Here is a 26,932-nt window from a genome sequence, read left to right as displayed (position 1 = left end):
CTTTGAAATATGACTCAGGATATATAAGCCAGATCAGAATCCCAATTTGCAGACACGGTGTTTCGGGGTGCTTGCCCCTCGTCAGTGCAAAGTATGGGGGTGTCTGATCTGGCTCATGAGAAAGCTATGTGGGGACCACGGGGGAACACTATTCTCCTTAAGGAGACTTTGCAAGCCAGTCTGGCTGCCAGGTAAGGGGACTTATAGCTGCAATGCCCCTCTGGGAAATATTCAAATTGTCTCTCCAGTAAAGGAGACAAACTCTAGCACAGCGCCACCTATTGGAAGTGGAACTGCACCACATAGTCCTCCATATATTATAATGCACCCCCATAATCCTCCATATATAAAGTAGCCCTCCAATTATTATAATGAATTTCTCATAGTTCTCCATATGTTATAATTCACCCCATAGTTCTCCATATATTATACTGCACCACATAGTCCCCAATGTTTTATAATGCACCCCCATAGTCCATGTATAAGGTAGCCTCCATAGTCCTCCATATATTATAATGTAGCCCCCATAGTCCTATATGTATTATAACGCAACCCCATAAAACTTCATATTGCATTATGCAGCCCCATACTCCTCCATGCATAATGCACCCCTATATTCCATGTATAAGGTGTCCTTCATTTTGTATTATGCAACCCCCCAGACCTCCATATATAATAATGCAGCCAGGCCTCCATGTATAATAATGCAGCCAGCCTCCTCAGGCCTCCATGTATAATGTAGCAGCCAGCCTCTCCAGGCCTCCATGTATAACAATGCACCCAGCCTCCTCAGGCCTCCATGTATAATGCAGTATCTCCAGGCCTCCATGTATAATGCAGTATCTCCAGGCCTCCATGTATAATGCAGTATCTCCAGACCTCCATGTATAATGCAGCCTCTGCAGGCCTCCCTGTATAATGCAGCCTCTCCAGGCCTCCATGTATAATAATGCAGCCTCCCCAGACCTCCATGTATAATAATGCAGCCTCCCCAGACCTCCATGTATAATAATGCAGCCTCCCCAGACCTCCATGTATAATAATGCAGCCTCTCCAGACCTCCATGTATAATGCAGCCTCTCCAGGCCTCCATGTATAATAATGCAGCTTCCCCAGACCTCCATGTATAATGCAGCCTCCCCAGACCTCCATGTATAAAGCAGCCTCTCCAGGCCTCCATGTATAATAATGCAGCCTCTCCAGACCTCCATGTATAAAGCAACCTCCTCAGACCTCCATGTATAAAGCAGCCTCTCCAGGCCTCCATATATAATGCAGCCTCCTCAGACCTCCATGTATAAAGCAGCCTCTCCAGCTCCTCCATGTATAATAATGCAGCTCCCCCAGACCTCCATATATAATGCAGCCTCCTCAGACCTCCATGTATAAAGCAGCCTCTCCAGGCTTCCATGTATAATAATGCAGCTTCCCCAGACCTCCATATATAATGCAGCTTCTTCAGACCTTCATGTATAAAGCAGCCTCTCCAGGCTTCCATGTATAATAATGCAGCTTCCCCAGAACTGCCTTCCCAAGCCTCTGGCCACCGTTTACTCACTTATATTAAAAAAAACCAAACAAACAACAAGTACTCACCTTCTCTCTTCCTTCCACCGCTGCTGTCCTCCCCGCTGCACGTTCTCCCGGTGCTGCGGTCGGTGTCCTCCCGTCCTGCACTCTGTGCACTAAGCACAGCAGTCGCTCGGGAGTGACGTCACCGCACAGGGGGAGAATGGTGATGCATAGCGCGGCACTGGCCGCGCTATGCTTCATCATTACTGTGCGCGGTGACGGGTGAGATGCCGCAGCCGCTGACACCAGGTAGGGGGCCCCGGTGTCGCCGCTGACACCAGGCAGGGGGGCCCGGTGTCGTCGGTGGCAGCTAGTCAAATAGCGGCCGCGTGGTCTGTGACAGATCAGCGCAGCTCCTCTCACACTGACAGGAGCTGGCTGCTGATCTGCCTGGCCGCCGCCGGGCCCCTAACCTCCCGGGCCCGGTCGCGATAGCGACCGCTGCGACCGCGGTAGTTACGCCACTGGTTACACCTCTGCTTCTTATATTCAATTAAAATACTTTTTGGCCTCCTTTAGTTAAATACATGCACAAAAGTTACACTGATCAAAAGCTTAACAATATTTTGAACGTTTGATTTTCAAGCTCCATATCTCACCATCCACTACAGCTTTGAATGTGAGACTGCTTTCATTTTCTAGACAATCATCTTGGCTATCTCATACATAACCTTTTTAGCATATGATTAGCTATGCAGAATCTTGTCATGTCTCTGCATTGTTATTTTTTTGCTACTAAAAATCTAAACTTTAATTTTTATTATTTGTTATTTTTTTAAATACACCAATGCCAGTGTTTATACACATGTGATATATAGAGAAGAAGCTATCACTTTTTGACAAGTTATGATTGAAAAGTTATCCTTTTTGGAAAGAATAAACAAGTTTGGCGAGGGCGTATGAAAAGGAGAAAAGTTCTAAAATTTTCATGTAATCTTATAATGTAATACATGTTTTTATGATTTACTAGCGACTTTTCATCGACCACAACAGCGATCTTTCAAGTGAATATTTGCTTGTGTCATAATGAGCCAGTATGCACAATAATGACGCGATAACTATGCACTTGTCAATCGCTATCATTAAAAAAAATTGACGTATAATAGGGACTTGAGGATCAGAAAATACTGTCAATGATGGAATTTCATTTTCATTTGTAGCTCTGTATGAACCATTTTTCTTCACACCCTAATATTCTTTACTGCTGTGCTATATCGCACACTATATTTTCAGTGTTTCATTGCTTTTTTATGGCTAAGCTGTGAGTTGTTACAGCCCTCACGATCCAGATTTAACACCAAAAAACGGCTTCATTCCTTTCTTCTGCTTTTATACAGGCAATGATGTTGTCTTTGGATTAGTTGTAATATAACATGGGATATGAATGCTTCCTGATATTATAGAAAAAAATGCCTGATCACACCCAAGGTAATATGAGCTTTCGCTGGCAGATTAAATCTTCTGCAATATGAAAAATGGTGGAAGCCTTCTTTATGCAAGTTGTGCAAAGTGAATCTGAAATTTTTCAGGTTCAACAAATCTTAAATTAACACAAACCTGATTGGCATTGAATCAATTTATTCATTTGTAGTGCAGAAGAATTAAGGATAGATAAAATATGTGTGACACTATCAATCGTACAGTAGGATAGTTTGGCAAAGTCACGGATCATTACTTTTTTGTCAACACATGTTGAGATTAACAAACCTGTTTGGTCCATGTTTGCCAATTTCAGAGTTGGTATGAGACTTTGCTGGTTTGTTCGGGATTGGCTTACCGAACACTTTGCTTAAAAGTCAGCAATGTTTGGTAAATGCTTTTTTGCAGAAAACCCACACCAAATATTGTCATGACTGTGATTGGCCAGGGAAATCGCTGTAAAAAAAAAGGAAGCAAAAGGGTTAAAGCACGACATTCTTACCTAGTCTCCCAACGGCTAAAACTACTCCCACAGCTGTATTTCCGGGGCAGCTGATTATCCCTCATCCATATTCACTGTTTTCCCTACCCACCAGTATCTCTGATTGGCTGCAGTCAGACCCTGCCCCCAGACAGAGTTTGTGATTGGTTGGAATCACAGATCCTGACTGCGCATCTAAATCATGGTATAAAATAAATATATGAATAAAATTGGCATAAGAACCCCATCTATTGATACCAGCACTGATAAAGTCCTTGTCAACAGGCTGCAGCTCCAAGCCGTGCACTTATCTTGACTGTGCACAAAATAGGAAGAACTGCATGAGGCTTTTTTTATTATTATTATTATTATTATTTAAATAAATAATTATTAGAGATGGTAGGTGGGTTCATACCGAACAGCAGGTGTCTTGGATCCGAATACGAAATTTAAAAAAAGTCTGTACCCAATTTTGGGTGTTGTTTATAAGCTATCCATTCGATCGAGCATTGGGGTGCTTGGGTACGCTCAGTGCTTGGCCCAGTAAGAACCGCTTGCAGTCTACGAATGGCTCTCACTGGGGGTAAAAACAATGTTTTCAAATGGTGTGTCTAAAAAAATTAATATTTCTTCCTCTCTTACTTGGAGATGCTCTATTTATGGCTGGCTATATGTGGGCAGAGAGCCAAACTGCCAAATAATTGACTTCTATTACACTCTACTCGAGTTCAACATTTTAGTTCTTGACTTATATGGAGTTCAGGCTCTGGGATCAAAATCAGGTCATGTCTTTGTTTCGAACCAGAACTATTAACTAACATCTGGCTGAACTCAGCGAACTCGAACTTCCACGAGTCCACTCATTTCTAAAACAATGGCAATTGATTTAATGGTAACAGATTCTGCCTAAACTAATGGGTGAACTATTTCTCATACTTCATTTTATGCAATAGAAAATAAGTCAAGTATATGAAAGTGTAATCAGATACATTCCTGTTACATCCTTATTAGAGATGAACGAATACCGCAAATATTCGGCAATGCCTATATTCGCCGAATAGGTCGCCGCTATTCGACTATTTGCGAATATTCGATGTGCAATGTAAGTCTATGGGAAACCCGAATAGTTGCTGAATAGCAACTATTCGGGCTTCCCATAAACTTACATTGCGCATCGAATATTCACATAGCGGCGACCTATTCGTCGGATATTTGCGAAGCCGAATATTGCCGAATATTTGGGATATTCGATCATCCCTAATCCTTATATTATTACAAGTTTTCTTGGATACAGCTACCTCATAATGGAACTCTCTAGTATAGTCCAGAGCCACCTTATTAACTGGTTTATATGAAGGTAACTAAGAACAGAAACAGTTCCGCATATTTAAATATGTGCTTTGCTGTTTATTGCAATTCAAATCTGTACACTGACCACATCATAGGCATTTTTAAGCAGTAGAGCTGCGTGATTTATATTACAATATTCTAGGCTTAAATATCATAAAATTATCTGCTGTTTTAGCCAGGAAGGATAGATGCAGCCATTTCTAACAGTGAGGTTGAAAGCTATTCCAATTTGTCATTCCAACATGCATTTGGAAGAGAAAGGTGACACAGGCAAGTAGTGGGATAATGTTGAACAGAGGTCCCATTAAGAACTGAGCTGAAGGGTATAGTTGTCAATGACACAACAATATTTGCTAAACAGTTCATTAGGCTGACATTTCCCCAAACTCTTAGGGGAATGAAAGAGTTAGGAAGAGTGTGACAAGCAGAGTCTATGACATTTCACCAGAAATTTAAAACATGGCATTTGAAACAGATCTGTACTCATTAAGAATACCCTAGAAACAAGCTCACGTTGTTTCCTTTAATTTACCGAAGCAGTAAGCCATCTATAGTTGTGATATCTGTGACATGAGAAGAAAAATGTCGGATGCTTATTTCCTGGAATGTTCGTGGAGTTGGCTAATATGCCACAGAACAATGTGAGGTTTCTGTGTCATTCTTCTTAGTAAACAATTGAGAATAAATTGCTAAAACTAGAAAATATTAACAAGGAAAAAATGTGTAGTTTCTTGTATAGTTTATTGCATCGAGGTTTTATAATTTGTAAACCAAAAGACTACTTTATTTTACATGAAAAAAAATGCATTTTACTAGTTTGTCTTTTTGATGCACATGGATTCTCATGTAGCTTTTCTTTATATTCATTCCAAAGTATTGAATGCCCTTAAACATTTGCATATTATCATGATCATGAATCAATATTGAAGTGTTCAGCCTTGGGCTGTCCATAGTAAATTTGTCAAATAATTCTGCTATAAAAAAAAGTCCCATTTTGCTGGAATTTTGAGTACATTTTTGGCAGAACAGTCCAATTAAATGATCCTCTGATTGGCCATTATGACATTACATATAGTGATTTAACATGAAATTATTTCTCCTGTTTCATTTCTGCAACCATTACAAATCTTGCGGAAATTGTGCCAAGGTTACTAAAAATAAATTTATTTATTTATTTAATAACTAATTGATTTTTAACTGAAAATCCTACATTTCTTATGAGTTTTTAGACGACATTGTGGCTCACTGGACACTTTTAAAAAGTGTCTAGAAAATAAGGTTTAAGTGTCTAAGGGAGTTTATAAATTACACTAAATCTATTACTGGGACTCACAGGCTTTTTGGCACAAAACCTGATCTACACTTAAGCCAAGAGGTGGTGTGAAGTTAGACAAAATTTTACACTAAAGTTATCATTCAGCATGAGCCAGTGCGATAGATTAGTTACATTTTAATACTGTCTAATCTCAGTTTATGCTTTCTTAAAATTGTACATTGTAAAAATGTAATTTATTAACACCTTCAGAGGTCATTGAGATATTTTGGATTATTTTACTAGTTGTATCTGTGATTTTTGTGCATCCATTAGTCTATGTGCATGTTTGCATGTTTCCCTGTGATGTATTCGAAATAATGCTACAATGGGCGGCACGGTGGCTCAGTGGTTAGCACTGCAGTCTTGCAGCACTGGAGTCCTGGGTTCATATCCCACCAAGGACACTATCTGCAAGGAGTTTGTATGTTCTCCCCGTAATTGCATGGGTTTCCTCTGGGTACTCCGGTTTCCTCCCACACTCCAAAGACATACAGATAGGGTCTTTAGATTGTGAACCCCAATGGGGACAGTGTTGCCAATGTATCTAAAGCGCTGTGGAATTAATAGCGCTATATAAATGAATAAAAAAAATTATAAAAAATTATAAAAAAAAAAATGCTCAAGGGCTTGTTACTCAAGTCAAGCAAGTCTGACAGACAGACTCAAGTTGAGCAACAAGTATAATGAAAGTCAATGATTGGACAGTTTGGCTCTCTACCCACATACAGCCAGCCATAAGGAGAGCATTTTTGGGGGTAAAAGGGTGGTGGGCATTTTTTTTGGGACAAACTACATCCAAAATACTTATACTTTGTTTTTACCCTCAGTGAGAGACATTCAGAGACTGAAAATGGCTCTCACTGCGGTGCAGGCTCGTATCATTCAGTGAAGGGAGCCTGTACTTTTTGTTTGATGTTTCCTGAACGACACATCCGAGCACCCGCAATACTTGGCCGTTCACTGCGAGTACCTGAGCACTTTGAGGCTCGATTGAGTGCTGAACAGAGCCAAGAATGCTTGGCCATCATTAATGTTTATCAAGAAAAGCAGGAAATCAACGGCACATACCATCCGGTTCCAGAAGACAAATTATTTTATTGATTCCAAAAGTGCAGATTAAAGGCAAGAGGAGAGCTGGGTGCGGGTCCCCTCAGGACGACGGCCATTTCGTGCTATACAGCACTTCTACGGGTCCACACTGGCTTATGGAAAACCCACCCCTTATAAAGGGGAATCACTTTTAACCTCATAACGACGGCCGTACGACTTAAAGCGGCGGCAAAACAGGGTACTTATTCTGTTCCGCCGCTTTAAAGCGGCGGCCCGAAAAAACCCTGTAGCGCCCCCCAGCGACCGAAAATCTCGGGGGTTTCAGCTACCGGGGGTAGCTGAGACCCCCCAGATTATGAATCGGGGTGTTTTTTTTGGACCCCGATCATGTGATCGGCGGTATACACTGTATACCGACGAACACATGAAAAAAAAAGAAATGGCCGGTAAAACTGATTTCTTTTTCATCTGACATGATCAAACATGTCAGATGATAAAGAAATCTAAACCCCTAGTGCCCCCAAAGCCCCCGGTACCGGAGAGTCCCCCCACCCCCACCCCTACCCCCACCGGACATCCAAAATGGCGCCGAAGCGCACAGAAAACTGCAGCCGCCGCCGGCTCTGCAGTCATTTCCCTCCGATCTGAAATGATCAAACATTTCAGATCGGAGGGAAATGTCCTCCCCCTGACCCCTCCTCCGGTACACCGGAGATCTCTGGTCCCCGGAGCCCCCTCCGGTCTCCAGAGCCGCCTCCCCCCTCCCCCCTCCGTAGCGTGGAAGATGGCGGCGCCGCGCGGCCGCATTCATTCTGCTCTTTCTGCCGCATGTGACACGTCACATGCGACAGAAAGGTGTCCCCAGGTCCCGCTAGGTCACCCCCCGTCACCCCCCCCCCCCCCAGCCCCCGGTCATACGTTACCTGTCTGCTGGTGCTCCGGGCCCGCGATCGCCGCCTCCTTCTTCTTCTTCTTCTTCTTCTTCTTCAATGCTGGCGGCGCATGCGCAGACAGCGGCTGTCAGCTGGATCCCTGCAAGCAGGGACCCTGACGTCGCTGCTGCACAGGCTCCACTGTGGACCGGGGGAGGGTGAGTGCGGTAATCTGCAGTCACACTCCTCACATGGAGAGACTGCTGTTCCAGAAAATGGGGGGTACGTTCTGTGAGCGTGCCCCTCATATTCTGGAATGAGGTTACTGCAGGTCACTCTGCCCTAGGTTGGACCGGGGCAGTGTGAGTGCAGTATTCTCAGATTACTGCACCCACACTGCTCATGGAGAGCTTGCTCTTCCAGAAAATGGGGGATACGTTCCCTGAACGTGCCCCCCATATTCTAGAAGGTCCAGAGTCGCCGAGGGACCTCCAAAATGGATTACAGCGACCGGAATTTCTTTATTTTCAATAAATTGGTAAAAGAGGAATGTTTCGGGGAGTTTTTTTTTCAAATAAATTTTTTTTTTGTCTTTTTTTTTCTATTACTTGACTGGGTTAGTAATGTCGGGTATCTGTTCAGATGCCGTGACATCACTAACCCCAGGGCTTGATGCCAGGTGACATTACAGCTGGTATCAACCCCATATATTACCCCGTCTGCCACCGCACCAGGGCGCGGGATGAGCTGGGGCGAAGCGCCAGGATTGGCGCATCTAATGGATGCGCCACTTCTGGGGCGGCTGCGGCCTGCTATTTTTAGGCTGGGAAGAGTCCAATAACCATGGCTCTTCCCACCCTGAGAATACCAGACCCCAGCTGTCCGCTTCACCTTGGCTGGTGATCAAATTTGGGGGGACCCCACGTTTTTTTTTTTTTTAAAAAAACGCCTGGGGAGGCCTCCAAATTGATCACCAGCCAAGGTGAAGCTGTCAGCTGTGGTTTGCAGGCTACAGCTGTCTGCTTTACCCTAGCTGGCTATCAAAAATAGGGGGGACCCCACGTCGTTTATTTTAATTATTAATTTTTTGGGGGGCTAAATACAAGGCTAGGCACCCTTTACTGCAACATGAAAGGCACTAAAGGGCGCCAGCTTAGAATATGCAGGGGGTGGGACGTTATATATGTTTGACATCTATCCATTCATCCATTGTAGCATTTTAGGCTGTGCGCCCACAATCGGGATTTGCAGCGTTTTGGGCGCAGAGTGTTTTCCCTGCATCCATAGCGCTGCATTGTGCAGTAGAAGCACAGTGGAAGGATTTTTAGAAATCCCGTACCCAATGTGCTTCTTTTCTCCTCAGCAAACACTGACCTGTGGCGCAGCTTCCTCAGCCTCAGCATGTCAATTTATGCTGCGGAGACAAGAGTGTTCTCTGCAGGTAGCATAGAGCTCCACAGCGGCCTGAACCCAAATCCTGGGCATGGGCAGCTGCGTTCTCCCGTGGACAACACTCACATCTCTGCAGGAAGGCTGGCACTGTGTACTGGACGCCGTGTCGCTGGATCATGGCCACATAGCCTAACAGTGAGACATTTGTTGCTACAGCAACATTTTTGTGAAGTACCTGTGGATTCAAAATGCTTACTATACTCCTGAATAAAATCCAGTTTCCAAAATGGGGTCACTTGTGGGGGGTTTCTGCTGTATAGGTACCCAAGGGGCCCTGCAAATGTGACATGGTGCCCGCAATTTATTTTAACTTTTCCAGAATTCAAATGGTGCTCCCTCCATTCCAAGCCCTCCCATTTATCCAAACAGAGGTTTTTGGCCCCATGTGGGGTATCCCTGTGCTCATAAGACATTGGATAACAACCTGTGGGGTCCACGGTTTGTTGTTGTCTCTTGAAAAAGTGAGAAATTTGATGCTAAAGCAACATTTTTGTGAAAAAAATGAAAATTTTCAATATGGCAACCTAAGCTTATCAAATTCTGTGAAGTACTCGTGGATTCAAACTGCTCAATATACACCTAGATAAAAGCCTTGAGGTGTCTTGTTTCCAGAATGGAGTCACTTGTGGGGGACGGCCACTGTTTAGGCACCTCAGGGGCTCTCCAAATGCAACCTGGCGTCCGCTATTGATTCCAGCCAATTTTGCAGTCAAATGGCACTCCTTCCCTTCCGAGCCCTGCCATGCGCCCAAACAGTTGATTTCCACCACATATAAGGTATCGCCAAACTCAGGAGAAATTGCACAATAAATGTTATGCTGAATTTTTTCCTTTTACTCTTGTAAAAAAAAAAGCTACCTGGTTGAAATAACAATTTTGTGGTAAAATTTTATTTTTTTTTTTTCATGGCTCAACGTTATAAACTTCTGTGAAGCACCTGGGGGTTCAGGGTACTCACCAAACATCTAGATAAATTCCTTGAGGGGCCTAGTTTCCAAAATGGGGTCACTTGTGCGGGGTTTCTGCTGTTTAGGTACCATAGGGGACCTCCAAATGCGACATGGTGCCTGCAATCTTTTTCAGCCAAATTTCCTTTCCAAAATTCAAATATTGCTCCTTTCGTTCCAAGCCCTCCCATTTGTCCAAACAAAGGTTTCAGACCACAAGTGAGGTATCGCCGCGCTCATAAAAAAGTGGTTAACAAACCTTGAGGTCAAATTTTTGGAATTACTTCTTGAAAAAGTGAGAAAATTGATGCTAAAGCAACATTTTTGAGAAAATTATTAAAATTTTCAATATGACAACGTAACGTTAACAAAATCTGTGAAGTACCTGTGGATCTAAAATGCTCACTATACCCCTAGATAGAAGCCTTGAGGGGGTCTAGTTTCCAAAATGGTGTCACTTGTGAGGGGTTTCTTCTATTTAGGTACCTTAGCGGACCTGTAAATGCAACATGGTGCCCGCAATCTATTTCAGCCAAATTTGCTTTCCAAAATTCAAATATTGCTCCTTCTGTTCCGAGCTCTCCCATTTGTCCAAACAGAGGTTTCTGACCACATGTGGGGTATCGGCGCGCTCATAAGAAAGTGGGGAACAAGTTTTGGGGTCCATTTTGTTGTGTTATTTCTTCTAAAAGTGAATAAATTTGGGTTAGAGCAACATTTTTAGGTAAAATTTAATTTTTGCTTTTTTTCATTCCACATTGCTTTTGTTCATGTGAAGCACCTGAAGGGTTAATAAACTTCTTGAATGTGGTTTTGAGTACTTTGGGGGGTGCAGTTTTTAGAATGGTGTCACTTTTGGGTATTTTCTGTCATCTAGGCCTATTGAAGTCACTTCAAATGTGATGTGGTCCCTAAAAAAATGGTTTTGTAAATTTTGATGTAAAAATGAGAAATTGCTGATAAACTTTGAACCCCTCTAACTTCCTAACAAAAAAAAATTTTGTTTCCAAAATTGTGCTGATGTAAAGTAGACAAGTGGGAAATGTTATTTATTAACTATTTTGTGTCACAGAAATCTCTGGTTTAACGGTATAAAAATTCAAAAGTTGAAAATTGCTAAATTTTCAAAATTTTTGCCAATATTCAATTTTTTTCATAAATAAACGCAAAAAATATTGTCCTAAATTTGGTACTAACATGAAGTCCAATATGTGACGAAAAAACAATCTCAGAATCACCGGGATCCGTTGAAGCGTTCCAGAGTTATAACCTCATGAAGTGACACTGGTCAGAATTGCAAAATTTGGTCTGGTCATTAAGGTGAAAATTAGCTCCGTCACTAAAGGGTTAATGTTTCATCATCAATGTTTACTATTTGTCTGCAAAAGAAATTGAGTCATGTTCATTTTTGATCCTACTTTAGGATCAATTTAAATCTAAATAATTGAACAGTTCTATGATGTGATTTTTCCCTTTTTATAGGAGAAATTTGAAAATCCTTGTATGTAAAAAAATCTGATGTAGCTCTGATAATATGAAGTGACATTATGACCAAATACTGATGAAAATAGAACTCTTTTTTGCATATGTTGAAAAAAATTATGCCTGAAGCAGCCACTACTTGCTTCTTCTATGCATCAGCTCCATAGATCTGTAAATTAGATTATATTTCATAGCAGCACATCCTTGGAACCTATGAATAAAAGAAACAATACAAATGTAAATAACTTATTGTTCTCATTAATACTTTTCAAACAGCCTGGGTGAGTACAAATTATGGTATCACAAATGTGCTTCTTATATGGCCATTGTCACATTTAAGAGGCATTGCAAGAAATCTTTCTTATGCAGCATATTATCATTTTGTTTATTGGAATTTTATTGTCTCTACATCAACATAAGTTGTTTTTTTTCTTTTGTTAGATTCACACATCACTAATTAATGGAAGACCAAGTGCTGAGGATCCCTCTCCAGCTCTCTTGGAATTTACATCAGCTCGTTTCATTCAACTGAGACTACAGAGAATACGTACCCTAAATGCAGATTTAATGATGTTTGCCTACAGTGATCCAAAAGATTTAGATCCAATTGTCACCAGAAGGGTATGTTAAATTTATGTGCAAAGTTCCTTTCTGAAGCTGTCAGTATTGGTTATAGAAACTATAGAGCTTTACAGTGGGTCATGCTACTTTGGGAATTGCATTCAAATGATACATATGTTGGAAAGATGCAGCACTTAAATCCATAGATGTATTATAACTTTAAGATTTTATTCAGACATTTATTTTTGATGGATGTATCATATCTGTGTTTTTCAAGGATTGAATATGCACATGTTATACTCTCCATATTTTGTTGATTGTCCTAAAAAAATACAAATTTAAAAAAATCTGAGACATGTTAACCTTCCTGGTCTCTGGATGTTATTATTAAAGCATTGTAAGAAGCATGAAGACACCTTAGTCAGCATAGTATTATTATTATTATTATTATTATTATTATTATAGTGGCATTTATTCCATGGCGCTTTACAAGTGAAAATGGTATACATAAAATCAAGTACAATAATCATGGACAATACAAGGTACAGACTGGTACAGGAGGAGAGAGGACCCTGCCCGCGAGGGCTCACAGTCTACAAGGGATGGGTGAGGGTACAATTTGTGAGGACAGAGCTGGTTGCGCAGTGGTCTACTGGACTGAGTGTTATTGTAGGTTGTAGGCTTCTCAGAAGAGGTGGGTCTTCAGGTTCCTTTTGAAGCTTTCCATGATAGCCGAGAGTCTGATATGTGGGGGTAAAGAGTTCCAGAGTATGGGGTAGGCACGGGAGAAATCTTGTACGCGATTGTGGGAAGAGGAGACTAGAGAGGAGAAGGAGATCTTGTGAGGATCAGACGTTACGTGCAGGTAAGTATACCGGGAGACTAGGTCACATATGTAAGAAGGAGAAAGGTTGCGAATATCTTTGTATGTCATTGTTAGTGTTTTGAACTGAAGTCTTTGTGCAATGGGAAGCCAGTGAAGGGACTTTCAGAGTGGCGAGGTCGGGGAATAGCGGGGGGAGAAGTGGATTAGTTGGGCCGCAGAGTTTAGGATAGATTGGAGGGGTGCAAGAGTGTTAGAAGGGAGGCAACAGAGCAGGAGGTTGCAGTAGTCAAGACGGGAGATAATAAGGGCATCCATTATTGTTTTTCCTGACCTCAAATATGCAAATCGTAAATAAGCAATCATGTCATGACTGACCAAAACTCCAAGCAGTGTCAATTCTTTCCAAAAAGTATATTACTAGGGATGATCGAATACTTCAATTATTCGGCTTCGCAAATATTTTCTGAATACCTCGCTGATATTCGATTATTCGATGTGCAATGTAAAGGCTACTTTACACGCTGCGATCTTGCTAGCGAGATCGCTAGCGTGCATACCCACCCCCTTTGTTTGTGTGTCATGGCTAAATCACTGCCCGTGGTGCACAAAATCGTGCGGACTTGTCACACTACTTACCTGCCTAGCGACGTCGCTGTGACCAGCGAACCGCCTCCTTTCTAAGGGGATGGTTCGTTCGGCATTACAGCGACGTCACTAAGCGGCCGCCCAATAGAAGTGGAGGGACGGAGATGAGCGGGACATAACATCCCGCCCACCTCCTTCCTTCCTCATTGCGGGCGGCCGCAGGTAAGGTGAGGTTCCAGCAATGTGTGCTGCCGCAGGAACGAGGAACAATATCGTACCTGTAGCAGCAACGTTAATTGGGAATAGGGGGTATGTCACCGATTAGCGATTTTGCACGTTTTTGCGACGATTCAAAATCGCTCATAGGTGTCACACGCAACGACATCGCTAACGCGGCTGGATGTGCGTCACAAATTCTGTGACCCCAACGACATCGCTTTAGCGATGTCGTAGCATGTAAAGCGGCCTTTAGTCTATGGGAAGCCCGAATAGTACCGAATAGTTATTATTCGGGTTTCCCATAGACTTACATTGCGCATCGAATATGCGCGAATAGTCGAATAGCAGTGAGGTATTCGGAAAATATTCGCGAAGCCGAGTAATCAAAGTATTCGATCATCCCTATATATTACACATTGTTAAAGTTTGGCATGATACAGTGTATGAAGAAGATTAGCCTTGGCCTGGAAAACTACTTAAATAAGAATGCAAAATAACACAGCGGAGAGAGCTGTGCACTGTGCAGTGTAGTTTCATAAATGTTTACATTAGGCCACTGTCAAAGGCTAATAAAGCTGATTTGCAGGGGGGCTTGGTATTAAACACCTACTCACCTGATAATGATGAGCTATCCAAGGGATAAGTTATCATTGCAATTTGCCCAGATGCCCCTTACTGTTTTCACATGCTGCAATACTAATTCCATGGTTTCCTTTGAATATGATGCCCTAAATTTTTTCCCCATCACATACAGTATGGTACCCTACAATTAATTCCCCCACAAATTAGAATATGCCAACATATATCAGTAAAATGCAGATCAGCGACTTCTGTCTCACTATGTAATTTAAGGTTAATTCAGCTGAAGGATAGCCAGGTTACCGGTGGAGAGAGGGCAAGCTTATGAAGGGACAATCAGAATGCCATTCACCTGCTATCCCACCCCAGCACTAGCGGAAGCATGCAGGGACTTAATATCCACGTGGAGTGCTGATATTAGCTGACACTATGCTTATGTGCTTGTAAGTAAGCAATGAAGCTTAATAGTTGGCATAGAGGGCTGAGTGCTGTCAAAACTCGCTACAGTTTGATCCTGACAGCTTGCTACAATATATGGTAAAAGCACATTCATTACTGCATTAATAGTAACAGATGCCAGGATAATTAGAGCTCTATATTATTTCATCTGTTCAAAAGTTTATCTCTCTTTAAGTTAACGGGAACCTGTCACCAGGTTTTCCATCTGAGAGCAACATAATGTAGGGGCTGAGATCCTGATTCCAGTGATGTGTCACTTAATGAGCTCTTTGCTATCATTTTGATAAAATCAATGGTTTCTTTGCTACAGATCTCGCAGTTATACAGAGCTCATGAATATGCTGCACTACCTGGCAGCGATCTCTGCCCCTACGTTATGCTGCTCTCACTGTAAGTGGAAAAAACCTGGAGACAGATTCCCTTCAAAACACATAAAACACCTGCTATCTAATATCAACATTATATGCACTCTGTTATTAACATCTAATATTTGGCAACCTAATTATGGATTAACTATATTACATTTAATTTCCTCACATGATGCTGTTCATTCATTTATACACATTTTGCCCAATATCCTCATAGTACTAATTCTAAAAATGAGGCTATTAATTCATTCATATTAGCTGTCCCTTGTACCCCCCTAAATAATTAGTAGCCGATTTTAATATGTAAAGGACTACAACCTTATTTAGGCAGGCTAAAAATTCCCTACCATGACAAGTGGGGATCTTTTATTGAATCACAATTGTGAGATAACCTATCAATTCTAGTAGGTGCACAACAGTGGTAAAATATAGTGCCTTGCGAAAGTATTCGGCCCCCTTAATTTTTTCAACCTTTTCCCACATTTCAGGCTTCAAACATAAAGGTAAAAATGTTAATGTTATGGTGAAGAATCAACAACAAGTGGGACACAATTGTGAAGGTGAACGATATTTATTGCTTATTTTAAATTTTTGTAAAAAATAAAAAACTGTAAATTGGGGCGTGCAATATTATTCGTCCCCTTTACTTTCAGTGCAGCAAACTCACTCCAGGAGTTCATTGAGGATCTCTGAATGATCCAATGTTGTCCTAAATGACTGATGATGATAAATATAAGCCACCTGTGTGTAATCAAGTCTCCGTATAAATGCATCTGCTCTGTGATAGTCTCAGTGTTCTGTTTAAAGCTCAGATAGCATCATGAAGACCAAGGAACACAACAGGCAGGTCCGTGATACTGTTGTGGAGAAGTTTAAAGTCGGATTTGGTTGCAAAAAGATTTCCAAAACATTTAAACATCCCAAGAAACACTGTGCAACCGATCATATTGAAATGGAAGGAGTATCATACCACTGCAAATCTACCAAGACCCGGCCGTCCATCCAAACTTTCATCTTAAACAAGGAGAAAACTGATCAGAGATGCTGCCAAGAGGCCCATTATCACTCTGTATGAACTGCAGAGATCTACAGCTGAGTTGGGAGAGTCTGTCCATAGGACAACAATCAGTCGTACGCTGCACAAATCTGGCCTTTATGGAAGAGTGGCAAGAAGAAATCCATTACTCAAAGATATCCATAAAAAGTGTTGTTTAATATTTGCCACAAGCCGCCTGGGAGACACACCAAACATATGGAAAAAGATGCTTTGGTCAGATGAAACCAAAATCAAACTTTTTGGGCACAATGCCAAACAATATGTTTGGTGTAAATGCAACACAGCTCATCACCCTGAACACACCATCCCCACTGTCAAACATGGTGGTTTTAGCATCATGGTTTGGGTCTGCTTTTCCTCAGCAGGGACAAGGAAGATGGTTAAAATTGATGGGAAGATGGATGGAGCCAAATACAGGACCATTCTTGAAAAAAACCTGTTGGAGTCTGCAAAATACCTGAGATTGGGACGGAGATTTGTCTTTCAACAAGACAATGATCCAAAACATAAAGCAAAATCTACAATGGAATGGTTCATAAATAAACGTATCCAGGTGTTAGAATGGCCAAGTCACAGTCCAGACCTGAATCCAATCAAGAATCTATGGAAAGAGCTGAAAACTGCTGCTCACAAACGCTCCCCATCCAACCTCACTCAGCTCCAGCTGTCTGCAAAGGAAGAATGGGCAAGAATTTCAGTCTCTCGATGTGCAAAACTGATAGAGACATACTCCAAGCGACTTGCAGCTGTAATCACAGCAAAAGGTGGCGCTATAAAGTATTAACTTAAGAGGGCCAAATAATATTGCACGCTGCAATTTTCAATTTATTATTTTTTACAAAAATTTAAAATAAGCAATAAATATCGTTCACCTTCACAATTGTGTCCCACTTGTTGTTGGTTCTTCACCATAAAATTTTAAATTGTTATCTTTAGGTTTGAAGCCTGAAATGTGGGAAAAGGTTGAAAGATTCAAGGGGACCAAATACTTTTGCAAGGCACTGTATATGTTCAGACATTTGAATATAGTGTTACTGTAGTTTTTTTAAAGTCTAATAATGTGAAAACATGTAAATTTACTCAAGAAATGAACAATATCCATATATTATTTGCATATTATCTTTCTTTCCCCTTAACTATAACATTTCTAATTTTTCTCTAGTGTTATATACTTATGTGAATATATTTATGGAATATCTAATGAATTCCCCAACACAAGAACAGCATAATGAGCCCAAAGTGACCCCAGAGCACAGTATGATGGCCCAAAGCTTTTGATATCAGTTATGATGTTCCTATACTTCCATCTACACAGTATGATGGCCCTCAGCACCTTTTAAACTTACTATGATGGACTTCATAGTTCCCTATATTTAGCATGATGGGCTCAACAAGTGCCTACCGATGGCCCTTAAAGCTTCAAATATACAGTCTGATGGTCTCCACAGCTCCCTATAGAGAATGATTTCCCCATACCTCTCTACACAAAATATGATGGTCTGCAAAATTTCGTTTATACAGAATGATGACCCCAACAGTATCCCATATACAGTATACTGTTCTTACAACTACGTATATACAGTATGATTGTCTCCACAGCTCCATACATGCAGTATGATGTCCCACACACCCTCTACATAGCATGGTAACCCACAGCACCCCTGTACAGAGTATGATGACGTTCAGAGCTCCCTATATGTAGTCTCATGGGACTAAATATCCCTATATACAGTATGATAGCCTCAACAGCCCCTTATATATAATATGATGGGCTCTACATCTTCATTTACTGTATACAGTATGATGGCATCTACAGCTACTGATATACAGTATGATAGCCTTCAAAGCTTCCTAAATACAATATCTAGTCCTCATAACTCTGTGCATACAATATTATGACCCAACAGCACCCTACAGTATATACAGTATGATAGCTCCACAGTTTCTTATATACCGTATGATGTCTTACCTACCTACAGATGAAAAAAAAAGTTTACATAAACTATCTAAAAAGACACATATGTATGTTTTTACTCACTATCTGACATAAAATCAGAATAAACCTTTCCCGTTTTAGGTCGATTAGGAACCAAAATTATTTATATTTTCCAAATGCCAGAATAATGAGACAGAGACTGTTTTAAGGCATTTTTATTACTTTTTGCAAAGTCAAAAGTTTACATACACTAAGGCGGGCTTTGCACACTGCGACATCGCAGCCCGATGCTGCGATGCCGAGTGCGATAGTGCCCGCCCCCGTCGCAGCAGCGATATGTGGTGATAGCTGGCGTAGCGAAAATTATCGCTACGCCAGCTTCACACACACACTCACCTGCCGTGCGACGTCCCTGTGGCCGGCGACCCGCCTCCTTGTTAAGGGGGCGGGTCATGCGGCGTCACTGTGACGTCACACGGCAGGCGGCCAATCGGAGCGGAGGGGCGGAGATGAGCAGGATGTAAACATCCTGCCCATCTCTTTCCTTCCGCATATCCTACGGAAGCCGCAGTGAGGCCGGTAGGAGATGTTCCTCGCTCCTGCGGCTTCACACACAGCGATGTGTGCTGCCGCAGGAACGAGGAACAACATCGGACCGTCGCGTCAGCGTAATCATGGATTACGCCGACGCTGCACCGATGATACGATAACGACGCTTTTGCGCTCGTTAATCGTATCATCTAGGCTTTACACACTACGATGTCGCATGCGATGCCGGAAGTGCGTCATTTTCAATTTGACCCCACCGACATCGCACCTGCGATGTCGCAGTGTGCAAAGCCCGCCTTAGAGTACTATGCCTTTAACCAATATGGGACAGCCCATATGATGATGTTATGTCTTTGGAAGCTTCTGATAGTTTTATTGGCAACAGCTGAGTTAATTAGAGACACACCTGTGGATGTATTTTGCATTCCATAAACATAGTGCTTCTTTGTGTAGCATCATAGGTAAGTCAAAAGAAATCAGATTAATGTTTGCAAATGCACACAGGAACAAATATCTTAATTTTTGGAGAAATGTCCTTTGGGCTGCCGAAACTAAAATAGAACTGTTTGGCCATAGTGATCATCGTTATGTTTGGAGGAAAAAGGGAGAAGCTTTGAAGCCTAAGAACACTATCCCAAGTGTGAAACAAGGGGGTGGCAGCATCATATTGTGGAGTTGTTTTGCTCAAGGAGGGACTGGTGCACTTCACATCATGAGGCATCATGAGGATAGAAGATTATCTGGCAATACTGAAGCAACATCTCAAAACATCAGCCAGGAACTTAAAGCTTGGGCGGAAATGGGTCTTCCAAATGGACAATGACCAGAAGCATACTGCGAAATTGGTTAGAAAGTGGCTTAAGGTTAACAAAAACAAAGTTTTGGAGTGGCCATCACAAACCCTGATCTCAATTCTATTGAAAATATATTGCAAAGCTGAAAAGGCCAGTGCAAGCAAGGCGACCTACAAATAGCTCAGTTACAACAGTTTTGTCAGGAGGAATGGGCCCAAATTCCTACCAACTATTATGAGGAGCTTGTGGAAAGATATTCAAATGTTTCACACAAGTCATACAGTTTAAGGGCAGTGGTACTAAATACTAATGAAATCTATGTAACCTTTTGACTTTGCAGAAAGTAGGACAAAAAAGTTAAAATATTATAATTGTGGTAATCCTAATTGTCCTAAAACAGGAAAGGTTTATTATGCTTTCATGTCAGATAGTGAGAAAAACATGCAGATGTGTATTTTTAGATAGTACATGTAAACTTCTGGTTTCAACTGTATATTGTATATACAGTGTGAATCCATCACAGATCCCTTTTTTTCAGTATGGATGCAAAACAGCACCATTTGCACAATATGAGGGGGCTATATGCCCCTACAGTTCTCTATAAACAGTGTCACAATCACCACAGCTCCTCAGGATGCAGATACTGCTTAATAAATCTAGACTGCAGGTTGGAGGCAAATCTGGGTCATTAGGCTTCCATTTGGCACTGCGTTCTCCTAAACTTGGATCCCTTAGCAGCTACAAAGTGTGCTGCTATAGACACTCATGAAGGAGATCCCAGGGCTTACCAGTCCAATCTTGCTCCGACCTGAATGAGGCCTTACATATTAAATTAAATGTGGCAATGTATCACATACCTAACTGTAAGCTCGAATTTAGAAATAAAAAGTCAACCTCTGTATAGAATAACACAACATAGTGTTTGTTTTATGGTGGTGATAGGAACATTATCCAATATTTCATACCTTGAAATTGGCAAAATTAGCCATCCGTACATTACTTTTCAAAGAATATATGTTAGAAAATAGTAAAACATTTAATTATGCAAAGAATAAGATTTTTTGATGAAAACAAGACACATTTTTATTTATTCTGTGTAGTTTTCGGCAATAGTTTTCTTGTTGAAAGGTTGAACTTGATGGGCCAACAGTATGTCCTTTTCAACCTACAGTATATAACTAACTACTGCACATGTAACATATTTTTTACAATATATTTATAGATAACTGCACCTAAAAGCTGTTATGAGCAGTTATATTTTTGGAACTTTGAAGGTTACAGAAGTTAGTAACATTTCAAAATATATACAAACTAGTTATATGGAACTGTAATATAATAAAAAATAAAGCTTATGTTTCATAATGTTTTTACACAGAACCCAGCAGTAGATGTTAAGATTAGGTATTTTTAATATACCTATAAATTACCCCTTAAATAAAAAAAAAATACTTATACAATCAGTTTATAATTATGTCAAATTGCATTTGGTGCAAGCAAATATATATACATCTGTGACGGGGCACACGACAGAGTAGTAAGGGATGCCAGGCCGAGGAACAATCCAAAGGCTTTTATTGGAACCACAAAGATAAAGCACCAAACATGAATATAAATCCTTAACGTCTGCAAGGAGTCCACTACAAAACAACAGATCCGGGGGTGCCTCCTGGTATTCTGATGCCAGGGAAAATATGGTCCTTATATGAGTTCCATGAGTCCAACAGGATGAACAAAAAAACACAATCCCACGTGGCTACTGATCTCCAATCTGTAAGAGTCCATACAGACATAGATCCGAGTCCTTCTCCAGCCAAGATTCAACAAACTGACTAACATGGGTCTCATTGTTCTCCTCTCCTGGGATCAGCCCCTTAGGTGGGCAGCAGGACACACCTCCCCTGAACATTTGATACATGAAAGGATTCTAGACATCCTGGCTCTATTCTGTCTACCAAGTTGTGGATTGGAGGAGTTTCATGCTGAGAAGAACAAACAATCTCCCACCAGATGCAGTACATACAGAACAGTCAAGGAGGGACAGACTATTACACCATGAGCACAGGTGGGGGAGGGACACGCTGTTACAACCCCTAGTTATAAAGAAGTTTCTAGAACACAGTCTCCAGGGATGGTGTATTAGGGAAGCCCCCTGCAGAGGAGAACAAAGACAGCCAAGCAACCTACATGACCAGATATGGCATAGAGTACATGAATACTGGTCGGGGGTTGGGGAGGGACACATCGTCACAACATCTACTTAACGAAAAAGTTAAACACAGCCCAGAAAACCCCAGAAAAAGGGGACAGGTTTGTCGCAAAGTAAACCTCAGAATTTTTTAAAAAAACAATCAAACATGTAGTATACCAAATAGGCAGTAAAGGTCTTTTGCTAGCAAATATAAATACAGTATATGTATATATATATATATATATATATATATATATATATATATATATATATATACACACACACAGTTGGGCTAAGTTTACATACCCAGGCAGATGTTTTGCTTTCTTGCCCTTTTTTCAGAGAATATGAATGATAGCACAAAAACTTTTTTCCACTCATGGTTAGTGGTTGGGTGAAGCGATTTATTGTCAAACTACAGTGTTTCCTCTTTTTCAATCATAATGACAACTAAAAACATCCAAATGACCCTAATCAAATGTTCACATAGCCTCGTAATTGCTGACCTGTGAACATTCACAGAAGTTGATACAAATGGGTTTGACTGGCTAATAAAGGTATCATCCTCACCTGTGAGCTTTTTGCTTGTAATCAGTGTGTGTGCACAAAAGCTGAGTGAGTTTCTTGGATACAAACAGATTCCTGCATCTTTCATCCAGCCACTGACATTTCTGGATTGAGAGTCATGGGTAAAACAAAAGAATTGTCAACAGATCTATGGGAAAAAATAGTTGAACTGTATAAAACAGGAAAGGGATACAAAAAGATATCCAATGAATTAATCATGCCAGTCAGAAGTGTTCAAACTGTGATTAACAAATGGAAAATCAGGGGCTTTGTAAAAACCAAACCACGATCAGGTAGACCAACAAAAATTTTGGCCACAAATGTTTGGGATGCAAAGAAATACCCATAAATAACATCAGCTGTGTAAATCAGATGTGTATGTTTTACTCTGAAATGATGTGCAACTTCAGAGGAAACATACTTTGAATAGCCAACCAGGGAATATATATTTTGGATGACAAATCTAGGGGAGATTCCCTACAGCTTCTCCTCACCTCTTTCCTTTAGGCTATGTCCGCACTAGAAAATGGACTTTTCTTAAGAAAAATCCGCACCCTCTAGCAGAATTCCGCACCTGCGGCAAAAACCGCGGTAAAACCACACCTGCGTTTTTGCTGCGATTTGACGAGAATTACCGCGGTTTTTCCACGGGTTGGTCCCTGTGTTTTTTACCTTTATCTATGGCAAAAACCGCTGGTACCTGCAGAAAAGAAGTCCCATGCTCATTCTTTTTGCTGCAGAGATTCTGGATTCTGGTTCCAGTCAAGCTCAAGCCTGTGGAGCTAGGCTTTGTTTGCTGCCAGGAAACCGAACACCTTCAAAGGTTTGCTCATCTCTTGTTAGGACAACCATCAATACAAAGCTAAAGCATAGTTAATTTTTTTTTTTATTTTAAAATCATTTCAATGTCTTCGTTTCAATTTCCCTTTGCTTAGAATGTCATTATGGGCTTCCAAATACTCACATATCCTTCATTCATGCATTTTCTTTGAGTCAAAGTGAAGTGAATGTGCAGGTGCTGGTTAAGGACCTTTTCAACTGAGCCATTCACTTATTGGCAGTTTGAGTCTCTGCACACATACGGACAGCCATAAGCAGATCACTTCCGTGGGAGGTTGGGCAGGCTTTTGTTACCCCCAGTGTGTGCCGTTAAAACACTGCAAGCAGCTTGCACAGGGCTGAGCACCAAGCGTACCGGAGCACAGCATTGCTTGCGCAAGTTTTGTTCATGCATAAAGCATTCAAACCCTGAACCCAAACCTTGATTTTTAAATTCGTTATTCGGTTTGAAAACTTAACCTCAGGTTCGCTCATCTCTAGTCCTAACAATAGCTGGTAGAGCTCCATTCAAAATTAGAGTGTAGAAAAACACAAGCCAATAGTTGTTTTTTCTGAATATGGAAGAATATCAAAATGTATTACAGTTTAGCTTGAAAATCCATCACTACAAATAAAGCTTCTTCTGATTTGTTTGAGGGTGAGCTGAGCATTTAACTTGGTGATTACAGTTCTGTCTTTGTCGAAGGTTTGTGTATTTGTCACTTGTCTGTGTGATGTGAATGAGGATCATATAAAGGGCAGGCAGAATAAATGGTAATAAATCAGCCTTCAAGAGCAGGTTCACTGATCCACAATACTGATGGAATTTATTGATACTGCATTCAACCTTCCAAAGCACCAGCTTAACAGGGTCATCACAATTTATCGGCCTCTCTTCCTTTGTATCTTTGCCAGAATCCTTCTTCCATCTTCTGTCCAGGGCATTTTCATATGGATAATATTATATTTGCATAATCAGACGTCAATGCTCAGAGACAATCATAAATGAAAAAATGTCTTAGCTTTGAGAATCTGTGGCTTGTTAAGAGTATTAAATTGATCTTTCTTTAGAAAGGAAACCAACTTAAATATTTCCTTGCCTTTCAGTTTGTAGAATGTTAGCTTGTATCTTAAATTTATTTTTTAAGAAAAGGTAAAGCTTAAAAACTATCACGTTACTACAGTGCCTACAAGTAGTATTCAACCCCCTGCAGATTTAGCAGGTTTGATAAGATGCAAATAAGTTAGAGCCTGCAAACTTCAAACAAGGGCAGGATTTATTAACAGATGCATAAATCTTACAAGCCAACAAGTTATGTTGCTCAGTTAAATTTTAATACATTTTCAACATAAAAGTGTGGGTCAATTATTATTCAACCCCTAGGTTTAATATTTTGTGGAATAACCCTTGTTTGCAATTACAGCTAATAATCGTCTTTTATAAGACCTGATCAGGCCGGCACAGGTCTCTGGAGTTATCTTGGCCCACTCCTCCATGCAGATCTTCTCCAAGTTATCTAGGTTCTTTGGGTGTCTCATGTGGACTTTAATCTTGAGCTCCTTCCACAAGTTTTCAATTGGGTTAAGGTCAGGAGACTGACTAGGCCACTGCAACACCTTGATTTTTTCCCTCTTGAACCAGGCCTTGGTTTTCTTGGCTGTGTGCTTTGGGTCGTTGTCTTGTTGGAAGATGAATTGACGACCCATCTTAAGATCCTTGATGGAGGAGCGCAGGTTCTTGGCCAAAAATCTCCAGGTAGGCCATGCTATCCATCTTCCCATGGATGCGGACCAGATGGCCAGGCCCCTTGGCTGAGAAACAGCCCCACAGCATGATGCTGCCACCACCATGCTTGACTGTAGGGATGGTATTCTTGGGGTCATATGCAGTGCCATCCAGTCTCCAAACTTCACGTGTGTGGTTGGCACCAAAGATCTCGATCTTGGTCTCATCAGACCAGAGAACCTTGAACCAGTCTGTCTCAGAGTCCTCCAAGTGATCATGAGCAAACTGTAGACGAGCCTTGACATGACGCTTTTAAAGTAAAGGTACCTTACGGGCTCGTCTGGAACGGAGACCATTGCGGTGGAGTACGTTACTTATGGTATTGACTGAAACCAATGTCCCCACTGCCATGAGATCTTCCTGGAGCTCCTTCCTTGTTGTCCTTGGGTTAGCGTTGACTCTTCGGACAAGCCTGGCCTCGGCACCGGAGGAAACTTTCAAAGGCTGTCCAGGCCGTGGAAGGCTAACAGTAGTTCCATAAGCCTTCCACTTCCAGATGATGCTCCCAACACTGGAGACAGGTAGGCCCAACTCCTTGGAAAGGGTTTTGTACCCCTTGCCAGCCTTGTGACCCTCCACGATCTTGTATCTGATGGCCTTGGAATGCTCCTTTGTCATTCCCATGTTGACCATGTATGAGTGCTGTTCACAAGTTTGGGGAGGGTCTTAATTAGTCAGAAAAGGCTGGAAAAAGAAATAATTAATCCAAACATGTGAAGTTCATTGTTCTTTGTGCCTGAAATACTTCTTAATACTTTAGGGGAACCAAACAGAATTCTGGTGGTTTGAGGTGTTGAATAATAAATGACCCTCTGAATAAACTTTTCTCAATTTAAAATAAAAAAAAAAAAGAAATAACATTCTTTTTTGCTGCAGTGCATTTCACACTTCCAGGCTGATCTACAGTCCAAATGTCACAATGCCAAGTTAATTCCGAATGTGTAAACCTGCTAAATCTGCAGGGGGTTGAATACTACTTGTAGGCACTGTAAATAACCAATTCCAGTTATAAGTTGGATACTTTTTTTTAACATATAGAGATGATGTATTTTTATATGTTGTAATGGCAGTCATTTTGAGAAACGTGACGAGACGAAATACAAGTATATTGGTTGTCACCTCATCTCAAAAATGGATAAGCCATTGTAAATTATTATTTCTAAAATACGGATTCAAAAATGACAACTAATAAGGCTGCACTTCTCACTTTGTCAAAATAGCTGCCATACAATAGCAGAAAAATCGGGAAAACTTCGATAATTAAAACTGATAGACACCAATTTTTCTCAACAGCTATAATAGTTGTCATTTTTTTTTTTAATCTGGCTAGAACTCCCGTTTTATTTACGTTCATGGTCACCATTTTAGTTCTGATGAAGTAAAATATTCCTTTTGTATTGCGATTATAAACCTTAACTAAAGCCCTTATGTTAGAGATTTGCCAGCCTCTATATGGACTGGCTGACAGGCCACAGATAACAACCAATTATATACTCATGTGCATTAGTTGTGATGAAAATCAAAACTGTAATATTAGTGTAAATGAAATCATATTGTAGCATATGTTGTTTTCTAATCACTCTTATCTATTTTCTTGACTTTCAGTATTTCTACTCCATAAAAGATATTTCTGTGGGCGGCATGTGCATCTGCTATGGTCATGCAAGGGCTTGTCCGTGGGATATAAAGACTAATGTGA

At 41.0% G+C, this 26,932-nt stretch overlaps 1 protein-coding gene across 6 annotated transcripts in view; it reads left to right on the top strand.

Annotated features, from left to right (window-relative positions):
• Positions 1–26,932, top strand: part of LAMA2 (laminin subunit alpha 2) — a 1,231,414-nt gene that overhangs the window by 400,856 nt on the left and 803,626 nt on the right. For all 6 annotated transcript variants that reach the window (XM_075339908.1, XM_075339907.1, XM_075339906.1 and 3 more), the window contains exons 5-6: positions 12,382–12,561; positions 26,839–26,928. In XM_075339908.1, the coding sequence (XP_075196023.1) occupies positions 12,382–12,561; positions 26,839–26,928 (270 nt within the window). The remainder of the gene's footprint in view (positions 1–12,381; positions 12,562–26,838; positions 26,929–26,932) is intronic.

Source organism: Anomaloglossus baeobatrachus, chromosome 3 (genome assembly GCF_048569485.1).
Source record: "Anomaloglossus baeobatrachus isolate aAnoBae1 chromosome 3, aAnoBae1.hap1, whole genome shotgun sequence".
Lineage (NCBI taxonomy): Eukaryota > Metazoa > Chordata > Amphibia > Anura > Aromobatidae > Anomaloglossus > Anomaloglossus baeobatrachus.
This window is presented reverse-complemented; position numbering and strand designations above follow the sequence as displayed.